The following is a 10,772-nucleotide window of genomic DNA, read 5'->3' on the forward strand; positions in this document are numbered from 1 at the left end:
TGTGGTACTTTTTAATGGCAAAACCAAGGTCACACTTCACTCATAGTACAAACAGCTATATTATACAGTGCAAAGACATGCTGCAGTCCCCAGCAAAGGATCAGCCCTTTCTGATGCATTTCACTCTTACAAACTTAGTCGTATGGACCAGATTAGAGGTTCTCTATGGCTAAGCCCATTAGGGTGAAATGGGTCAGAAGGGGCGATTCTCACATGGTACTTCAGGGTTCCTTTGCTCTGTTTAATAAATCTGTTTGTACTATGAATTGTGTCACTGGAAGTGCGTCCTTGGTTTTGTATTGAGTGTACTTGCAACGGAGATGGGCTCCTATGGGCAGCCCCCAGTGCACCCAAGACTTTAGCACAACAGGGATGAAAGCTTGGAGTGGGGGATTTCCTATGACCTTTTAATGATAGTTACTTCTATAATGAGCCATTTTCAATGAAATAATACTTTATGTAATTTATAAAAAAAACATTTTCATGGTTACAACCCCTTGCTCTTTGTGCAGGTTGTTTGGAGCAAAGTGCCCTATAGATTCCCTCTCCTGCTTCCTAACAAAGGAACGGATCTCCTATGAAGATGCTTTGAAGAGAGACTTTCAGCTTGCTCAGGTTGGAAAGACCTTTGGACCTACGTACGTATCATAACCACTGTTACATTGTCTGTATGGTTTAATAAGTTAGTTATAAAAATGAACTTGATCATGTACTAAACATTATCACACTTAATCCATAAAGAGTTGTATGCTTAGGTGAAGTAATCAAAATCCAACTAGCACTGGTTTGACTTCAGTAGAATGAGTTCTAATTATTCGTGATGAGTTAATGAACTGAAAGAAAACCTGTCATGATAGAATCACTGATGTAAGAAATAAGGAATGCCAACCCTCATTTACAGCTTTCTTGCTCCGTGTCTATGACTCAGAATATATAGCGATAGAAAACCTTTTAGACCAAAAACACACTAAATGCAACTCCCTTTGTAAGCACACACCTGATCACCAATATGAGCCCCCCCCCACTCAGGGTGTCAAGCTGTAATAGGGAAATAAGTTTTAGTGAAGCATTGCCAGACACCCACAGTGGTGAATATTGTGAAACATATATACTCCGCACAACTTAGCGTGATTTCTGTCACAATGCCTATAATATCTAAATGATGTAATGTCTTAACTTTTATGGCGATTCAGTTCTGGCATTTGCTCTTTAAATAGATTAGTAATTCTGTTTTTTGTTTTTGTGTTTTTGCAGGTGGTGGACTTGTTGGTTCAAAGTGGAACTAAACATACCCGAAAAGTGGTGCGGACAGGAAGTCCATCTAGTATGGGAGAGCGACGGTGAGGGGTTGGTGTGGAAAGATGGCATTCCAGTCCAGGTAAATGATTGTTCAAGGGAAAAAAATAAAGAAGAACCCAGGATTTGCCAGCTGTACATATGTAGGCGGATTTCCCATTAGCACAGACAAAATATCTGTGAATAAGCTGCTCCCATGGCATCCAATTCTATTCCTGATCTCAATGATTATCTTTCTGAACAATCTTTTTTTTCTTCTTTCCAGAATGGAATGTTTATAAATTTCCATCATAGTAAAAATATTTGAAAGACTGTGTACAAGCCCCCATTCACGCCTGAACTATTTGATGCATATTTCCCAATGAACTTCAGCGCTTGGCACTCAGATTTCTGCGTAATTCTTTTGTGCCTGATTGATGTGCTGTTGCTCAGAAAAAATGACAGGAGCTTCTTTGCGGCATGATCTCATGCTTTGTTCACAGTAGCCTTTAAAAGAGAACTATGGGGTAAGTTTTTTTCCCCCAATAGTTCTCTTAAGGGTCATGGGAGGACATATACTACCGTGTTTCCCCGAAAGTAAGACATCCCCCTAAAATAAGACCTAGCACTATCTTCGGGGATGTCTGTAATATAAGACCTACCCCGAAAATAAGACCTAGTTCGGGGTAGGTCTTATATTACAGACATCCCCGAAGATAGAACATCCCCCGAAAATAAGACCTAGTGTCTTATTTCGTGCAAAAAAAAAAATAAGACACTGTCTTATTTTCGGGGAAACACGGTAGCATCCTCCCGTGACCCAAAGCTCTGTATATCGCGAGCTGGAGCTCGGGGACATGCGCTAATGACAGCTGGCTCTGTTTATCTAGAGGCAGAGCCAGCTGTACCTGCCCCCTCTCCCGTCCGTTCCTGCACTCAGCCCTGGAGGATCGAAGCGGGAGGGGAATCCATGCGCGGAGCCGTGACTGACAGTCACAGGCCTCTGCAGGGAGATGATCGAGAAGTGAGCGAGCGAGGGTATGTGTTCACCCCCTGATCTATTGAGCCGACGTGTGGCAGTTTCATTGTCAAACGTTGGCTCGAGCTATGAGGATGAGTAATTTTCACTCACCTCATAGTTCTCCTTTAACTACTTGAAGACTGGGGTGTTAAACCCTCTTCCTGTCCAGGCCATTTTTTGGTGTTCAGCTCTGCAATGATGTACTGAAATTATTTTTTTATAATTTTTTTGGAGACAGAGCTTTCTTTTGGTGGTATTTAATCACCACTGGGGTTTTTATTTTTTACTATATGACGAAAAAAGTACAGAAAAGTTTGAAAAAAAAACTGTTTCCCTATGTTAAGTTATGAAACCTTTTATTATTACCCATATTTCTTTGTAAAATATAAAAGACAGAGTCATGTCGGGTAAATGGATACCAAGCATGTGTGCGCCTGCGAAATCACAAAAAACTACCATACCCAAAATTGGCCATAGTGATGCTTTAAAAGCTTTTACCGCTCATCAGTTAGTGTTAACAGTGATTGATGGCCCTAAAATGATTGCTTGTGCTCTAACGTTCGCGGTGATATGTAACGTGCAGTGCAATCATCGTTTTGGCATGTTGGCGCACCCGATGCATGTTTGTGTGTCTATGTGGGGTCGGGGGACTTTAACATTTTTTTTTTACACTTAGCCTACTATGTGATAGCAATAAAGTTAACAAGCCCCTTATGTGATAGCCAATTTACATGACCAGTCCTCTTTATGGAGACATCAGGGGACTTCAAAACCCCTAATGTTACTTAGGGACCCCCCAAAGAAGCTGATGAAGCAGAGATCTGCTTCCCTGGCTTCTGTAGCTGGAGAGTGACAGCTGAAAGCGGAAGTGATCTAATATACATCACTTCCTGCATTCTGACAACGGAGAGACCAAAGGGAGATCATGCACTAAGCTCCCTCTGATATACGGTCACAGAGTCGCTGTGCCCAGTGTGGGCTGAGACCAACGGCGTGGGGTGGCGCACACCTGCACGCAAAATGCAAGTGAGCGGGCGGCTCTATAGCCACTGGAACACTTGTATTTAAACAGCCATCACCAGCTGTTTACATTTCAAACAGTTTCCCACCCGTGCGCGTGGTGGGCGGCGCGCACAGGTAGGGGCAGGGAAGGACTTTTTTAAACGCTCACCAGCATCTAGAAAGGTTCCCATCTGACCGTTTATGTACGGCCGCCAGACAGGAGATGGCTAGTGAGAGTGTCTGAGAAATGTGCATTTTTTTCACGCGATTTCTTGCCTTACATACTCTCCTGCTAGCAGCTAACTTTCCATTCTCTAATACAAAAACGCTCAAGCCTCAACATGCATAAAAAACAAAAGTACAAATGGGCAAAATAAGTGTGGAAAACATCCAAAGAGGCCAATGCTCAAGTGTGAATGTAGGCTTACACTTCGAAATGCTTACTGTCTTTTATTTTTTCACACTACCTGCCTATAACAAGCAGTGTTCAAACCATGCCAAAACACTTTATCATTTGGATCATCATGATGGTATTTTGTTAAATTAGCATAATTAGAGTAAAGCCCATACATGATCGGCTCATTTCACAAAGCTAACATGTCAGGATAAATATTCTTATTTTTAAAGTGAAAGTTAAAGTGTTGCATGCATTGGGTTACGTCAGCCCATCCATTTGAGTTGGTTGCCTAGTTCACCAAAATGCTCAAAAAAAAGGTGCATTTTGAACCATTTCTGGCAGGGTACAGCATGGGCGAATATGGCATGTTACCACGAAGTACTGCAACAAGGTGGTGTGAATAGGCCTTAAAGCAGATCTCCTGTATTTTCAAAAATTAACCCCTAAAGTGGGGCTACCCCCCGCACTGCAAGGGTTAACTGCTCGTTTTGGTCTAGAGAATGGAATGAAGAAGATACTTACCCGATCCTTGATCCTGTGGCGTTGACCACTCACTTGTCTGCCCCTCCACTCCAGCTGTGGTATGTCCCTCAGCATCCTCACATCTGATGTGAGTGAATGGACTTTGCATAGACATGATGACATCAGTGGGACTTGGACTGCCTTAGTCCGGGGGGAAAAGGTTATGACCAGTCTAGACCAAAATGATCAGTTTTTCAAATCCTGGAGTTCCTCTTTAAATCTTTGTGAATTCAGGCTCAGACTTGGAGATTCTGAATGATATGCCTCACCAAAACCTTCCCCATTCCAGTGTATTACAGTCAATGGAGGAAGAATGGTCTCAGACAGTCTGTATTGCTCTATGCAACCAATTAGGTGTTTCCCTTTTTCCCATTCTTGAATCAGGTGGAGAAATGGGAGAATGTGAATATTTGGTACCGGAGTACCGGAACAGCTAAGGATGGAAGAAAAGCATTTCTGTTGACTTCCACTTTAACTGTCAGTGTGCTGCTCTAGCACTATTCAAAACCATGTATAATCTTTACTACTTGTTTGAGAAACATTTAATAATCAGGAAAATAAAAAGAAATCATCTGCCCAAAGTATTTACAAACAGAAGTGTTTTTTTTTACTTTATTGCCCTAATGTAGTGAAATGTAAAGGTTATTGTAGGAGTTTGTGTAATCCACTTTTTTCTTGGCACTCTGGGCCAATTGGCCATTTGATGCTGTTCGCAGTCCTTGTCAACCTAATGCTGAATATGATTACAGGAGGGATTAGCACAGGGATGACCATATCAGCGTACTGCTATTTCTTCTTTATCCAATCAGAAGGCCGGAGGAGGCGGAGGAGTGACTAAGGAAACAGAATTTGTAATCGGCTGTTTTTTTTTTTCCTATAGTCGCCTCTCCCTCGGTAATGCTACTCAATCATATGATTGTATCATCTCTTCCTGATAAAAGCACAGGAACCTCACATTTGTTAGGGAGATTACTGATTATTTCACACTGTGCTTCTCATAAGAGAAATATGGAGGCTGTCCTTGCGTCCCTCTCCTGAAAATGCGCATTGCCTGGCTGTCATGCTGCCTTCTCAGCCAACACCAGGTAAAGAGGTAAGAAATTTACATTTTCCCTGCTTCATTGGCTGAATTCATGTGTGGCTTCAAAGTGCTGAAATCAGACAAGGGAGGGAACTGACACTTTCAGAAGGAGGTAAGCCATTGAGGCTCCCTGGTCCTCACTTGAAAAGTGTACATTAAAGGCAGCAAGTTTGTGGTTTTTAAAGTGTATCTAGATCAATAACCTTTGTTTTGTTTTTGGATAGAACTGGTAATGGGTAAACACAGCTCTTTTAGTTTTTTCTTGCTGTTTTGTCCATTTGGGGAGATTTTCTCTCTCTTTCTGTCTCAAGACACAATTGGAAGTATGAAGAGATGTCCCCAAAGGAAGGGAAATCCTCACTTACAGGTATTATCACTGGAGCAAATTTCCCTGCTGGAACATTTACCCTCCATGCCTGTTCTGCTGACAAAAATGTGAATGTTGTCTCACTTTCAGTCTCAGTGAAAATGATCCTTAGGACTTCCCAGTGCATTCACATACAGCAGTAAAAACATGACGGAGATTCTAACTCTTCCCACGTTTAAAGAAAAGGCTTTATATACACTTTTGACACAAGTCAGCGTTGATATTTTTTTTTTCCAATTATGTTCTTTTAATGCAGGGTTTAACAAAAGAGGGTGAGAAAACAAGCTACATTTTAACCAGACATTTAAAGGAAGGAGATCCACATCGGTAAGGACTTTCTGCTGTACACTGTATATTTTTGTCCGTTGGTTGTGTTCCACTAAAACCTTTGTGGGATACAAGAATCACCTATACTATTACCTGTTTCCACATGTATCTCCTTTCTACTCTGATCCCATATTGCAATTGATGTACCGGCTACTTCTGCACATTTCTCTAGGAGCTTATTCAGTTAAACGGGGGGCAGGGCAAACTCCAAAGGGCAGTAATTATGGCAGCCAGTCAAAGCAATGGCTCCACTAAAGTGAATTATTTATTGTTGTGGGTTACTGCCCTTTGCACTGAGCAGTTATTTTGTAAGTGCTTAAATAAAAAGGTAATGATGCAAAGTAAATGTTAAAGGGGGTTTATGAAATAGAGCATTAATCCAAATCAACCAATCTGAGTCCATATTCTACTAGTCTGTCTTCAGAAAACTCTGGTTGCTTTGGGTTACTGTATTTTGTTCCTTAACATATAGAATCACATACAAATATCAAAATAAAAGTGATATTAAAAATGGCTTCCAGGTTTTTGTTGCAATAACAACTCAAAATGCATACTCAATAATATCATAGCATAGTTTTCCTTTAAAGACCATGCAGGGGAATATTGCATTAGCACTGTCTGATCTTTTTTTCAGCTGCTTTTCTCAGCTGGAAGTTTAAAAAGCAATAGGTTTACATCCTCTCTTTAGATCTTTGGTATTCCCCAAACTAAAACATCAACATTGGCTAATTTTATGTTTTGGACAATGGCACTTGGAATCTAACATGGTTATTCACAATAGGGTGAAGTTTGGAGAAGGCAGGAGAAGTGAGCAATCTAGGACATACATAGCTGAACTGGAAAGTGAGTTGAATGGGAGAATTTTTCCAGATTGGCTATATTGTCCTAGATTGTTCACTTCTCCTGCCTTCTCCAAACTCCTCACCCTTTTGTGAGTAACCCTGTCAAAGTTTGCATCTGATTGGTGACCGTAGAATAATAACATTCTCTTAGCATTATTACTTTAACCAAGAGGACCATCTTTACTTCAGGTTTTATCAACTCTAGTTTTTAGTCCATGTGTATTTTCCTCGTTTTGAGCTCTCTTCTTACATGTTAACAGCATGACCCTCTACATTGAGATGGCTTGCAATGGTCTATTTGGAGCTGGTCAGGGAGGAATGATTGCACCAGTCGATCCACACAGAACATTTACTCTACAGAAGGCTGAACTTTCTGTTTACAACCGCAATGTAGAAGAACTACTTCTGGATTTTGAAATTCTCTATGATATGGCCAAGGTGAGCAAAGCCTGCTAAATGCTTAGTTGAATGTTAAAAGAAATGGAAGGTGGCAAATATGCAAAGATAAAACTGTGTGTGTTTATTATCACAGCAATTAGTCTTTTAATTCTGCTTTAGCATGTACTTGTCTTACCTTTGCATCCCGGCCACTCTGTCTTCCCACCGGATAAACAGAAGTAGCCCTATGTATGATCCTAATGCATATTAGGCTGAGGACTATTTTACTACCACCATGTAACACTGCTGGGACCTGCCAGTAGTTTGCTCAGATACCCAGCACTGCATTATGAGAGGCAGGGGAGAGAATCAATTTCAGGTGGGCGAGTGGAGCAGTGGGGAACAAGTTAATGATATCAGTCAATCCTTGTTCACAAGAATAATGCACCACTTCTAACAGAAGCTCGGCACCTCTTGCTGTATCTCCAGCCTTGCTTATGAGAGTCTTAATTCCTCAGGTCTGTTGAAATGTTATTACCCCTACTGCCTATGTAATGATGACATGAAAACATTACTCATGTCCAGGGCTTGAAAAATTTTAGGGTGTCTCACCAGTCAGTCAAAAATGTCACCAGTCAGCATGACCAGACTATAGCCTTGCAATTTATGTTAACATTTTTTGGGGACGGATAGAGGTTTCTTTTGGTGGTATATAAAATCACCACTGGGGGGAGGTTATTTTTTTTTACTATATAATGAAAAAAGTACAGTAAATTAAAAAAAAACAAAGTTTCCCTACCTTATGTTATAAAACATCTATTCTTACCCGTATTTTTGGTAAAACATAAAAGACTGGGTCACGTCGGGTAAATAGACACCAAACATGTCAAGCCTTAAAATTGCATGCGCCCGGAAAAAAAAAAATCAAATAAAACGACCACACTGAAAATTGGCCATAGGCGACGCTTAAAATGCTTTTACCGCTCATCAATTTAGTGTTGATCTCCCTTTGATCTCCTGTCACAGAGCCGTGCCGGTCCTGGCCGCATCGGGGCAAAGCGGATCTCGGGGCCGGCAACGGCAGTGACTGCTGCTGGTAAAACAAGCGATCGGGCGTCTCGAGACGCTCGAGCACTTGAATGTAAAGCTCCAGGCCAGCTGTGTAATTACAACGGCCGGCCGGGAAGCTGCTCGTCGGGCTCCACCATCCTCTCGTTGCGAACGAGTGGATTTTTCAAGCCCTGCTCATGTCACTTGTGCCATTACCTTTAACCTCTTATGCATTCCACTATATGGACCCACCGGTCATTAAATAAACCATAAATTGATGACATCTTTTTTGCTTCTTTTGTTGCTTCACCGCTATAGTAGTTTTAGAATTTACTTCAGTATTTCATCTTATATTTTTATAAGTCTAACCATATTTGACATGAATTGCTTGTGTTTTTTTTCCCCCTAGTTGCTTGGTGAAGATAACCAAAGAAGCTATCAAGCTCTCTATGTGGCTAACCAAATGGTGAACCTGTGTGATGTAAATGACCCTGGCACCTTTGCTGCTGTTGCCAACTTGGCCTCCACATTTTTTTGCCAAAAGAACGGAGACAGCCAGCATATGATTCACGCGATGGGACACTGTCACATCGACTCTGGTAACTGCTGTTACATGATAGGCATAGTTAAAACAAATATGTTTGTATTGAATGGATTCCTTGAGTGTCTTCATAATAAATAACTGATCAGCAGCCAGATACAAACCTTGGAATCCCACGTGATAGCTGCCTTTCCCAACTAACTTATATTGTTAAAGAGGTTTTATTATGTGAGCTCTTTTCCCGAAGACATATTTTATATAGTTATGAATCCTTGTTACAACAATGTTGAGGAATTGAAGGAGGTCAGGAGAGATTGATCTACTTTTTTTCTATAACTGTTATTTGGAAAAGAAAATGGTTGTTGTAGCTAGTGACATTTAAAATGAGTTTTGGTAAAATCTCAGCATGAAGAGTAGACCAGAATCCAGCCTCTACAAAGCTATGTTGCATGACTTGTCATTTGCAATGTTGGCATGATACATTGTGTTGTCTACCACAGAGTTGTTTTTTTGTTGTTTTTTAATACTATCTCACATTCAGTTGCAAGTTGAAGAATGGTAGATAAAATGTGATCTTAAATGAAACTTGTAGCCTCCAATGTCATATTAAACCAGCGTTGGGATGATAACCCAGGCATCTCTTAGTGCCTGTACCTGCGCACTGGACTCAGAATCCTGAAAAAAAACAGTTTTCTTTATGAAACAAGTTTACTTGGATGCACTGTATTCTTCCCCTTCCTTCACCCCTCGCTTCACTATTGGCCCTTGAGGCAACCTATCCAATTTGTGTTCGGTAGGGGGGAAAGGAAGTGGAGGACTACTGAGTGGCTGTAGCAGCTGTGGACATGGTCAGCATAGTAGAGCAACCTGAACTTAGAGTTTCCTGGGTCGGTCTGGGCATGAACTTTGTGAAATTTTAAATTTAAATATTTTCAAACACCATATGAAAAGACCATTCAACTTCAGAAACACTGTGACTTGCTTTTTATATCAGATAAATCCATGTTTGGAGAATTGGTGAAAACCATATTAATCATTATAGCATTGAAAGCATTCACTAGATGAGAAGCTGAACCAATAGAGATTTGCCCATGGCTAACCCCCTGATGCCAAAATAGACCTACTGTGCAAAGGAACAGATGTTACCTAGATGCTTCAATACAATATAACAGTGTACTGTATAAATGTACCATTAGAAATCTCATGTATAATGCAGGGAGGGATGAAAAAAAATGAATATCCACTTTAAAAGTGACAGCTGTGCAGCTAAATGTATATCCATGGAGTAACCCATTTGGCAATGTAGTTCTAATTGGCTTTAACATTCTGTATGTTTTTCTTAATATATCTGGTTCCCTAGCTACTTTGTGTGTTCCCATGACATTGACTTGAATCGTTGCAGAACTTTGTTTCAAGTGGTTGGTCTAAACATATGAGAAAACATTATTATAACATTCCATTAGTATGCAGACGGGAAGTAAAAATCTTACTTATTACTACAGACCAGGATCATCATTGCCCCTCTTATACACATTGCTTGAGAAAGTTGTTGTGTTCTGTTGAGGTGTTTTCTGCATGATGTGCATCTTGTCCTCAAATCCTGTTACAGCATGGTTGTGGCCATATGACGAAACTATAAGAAAATGTGCTCGTAGCTGGGTAACTGCAATACAGCTGATGGCATCCAATCCAGACTTCACTTTTACATGCTCTCAGGTAAATATGTCTCTGTTTTATCCAGCATACAGCAATTCACCGGCCATCTGTTCAGATGTTTTCTCTGACCTTATCCATTCTTCAGACTCCTGAGCACTTGTTCCTGCAAACATAGCCTATTAACCTAAACTGTTTTATTATATAGTACTGTAATTAATGTGACCTTGTGGTGGCTTATTGTGGGGCTGCATAAGCAGGCATTAAAGCGTAACTGAATTTTTTTTTGGGGGGGGGGGGGATTTGAAGGTAGAAG

At 40.7% G+C, this 10,772-nt stretch overlaps 1 protein-coding gene across 1 annotated transcript in view; it reads left to right on the plus strand.

The window, feature by feature from the left end:
* Positions 1-10,772, plus strand: part of MAN2C1 (mannosidase alpha class 2C member 1) — a 36,827-nt gene that overhangs the window by 3,307 nt on the left and 22,748 nt on the right. Inside the window, exons 2-7 of the mRNA XM_018563544.1 lie at positions 513-638; positions 1,255-1,378; positions 5,922-5,992; positions 7,095-7,272; positions 8,672-8,861; positions 10,413-10,519. Coding sequence (XP_018419046.1) covers positions 513-638; positions 1,255-1,378; positions 5,922-5,992; positions 7,095-7,272; positions 8,672-8,861; positions 10,413-10,519 — 796 coding nt within the window. The remainder of the gene's footprint in view (positions 1-512; positions 639-1,254; positions 1,379-5,921; positions 5,993-7,094; positions 7,273-8,671; positions 8,862-10,412; positions 10,520-10,772) is intronic.

This window comes from Nanorana parkeri, unplaced genomic scaffold (genome assembly GCF_000935625.1).
Source record: "Nanorana parkeri isolate BGI_ZX_2015 unplaced genomic scaffold, ASM93562v1 scaffold672, whole genome shotgun sequence".
NCBI classification, from domain to species: Eukaryota; Metazoa; Chordata; class Amphibia; order Anura; family Dicroglossidae; genus Nanorana; species Nanorana parkeri.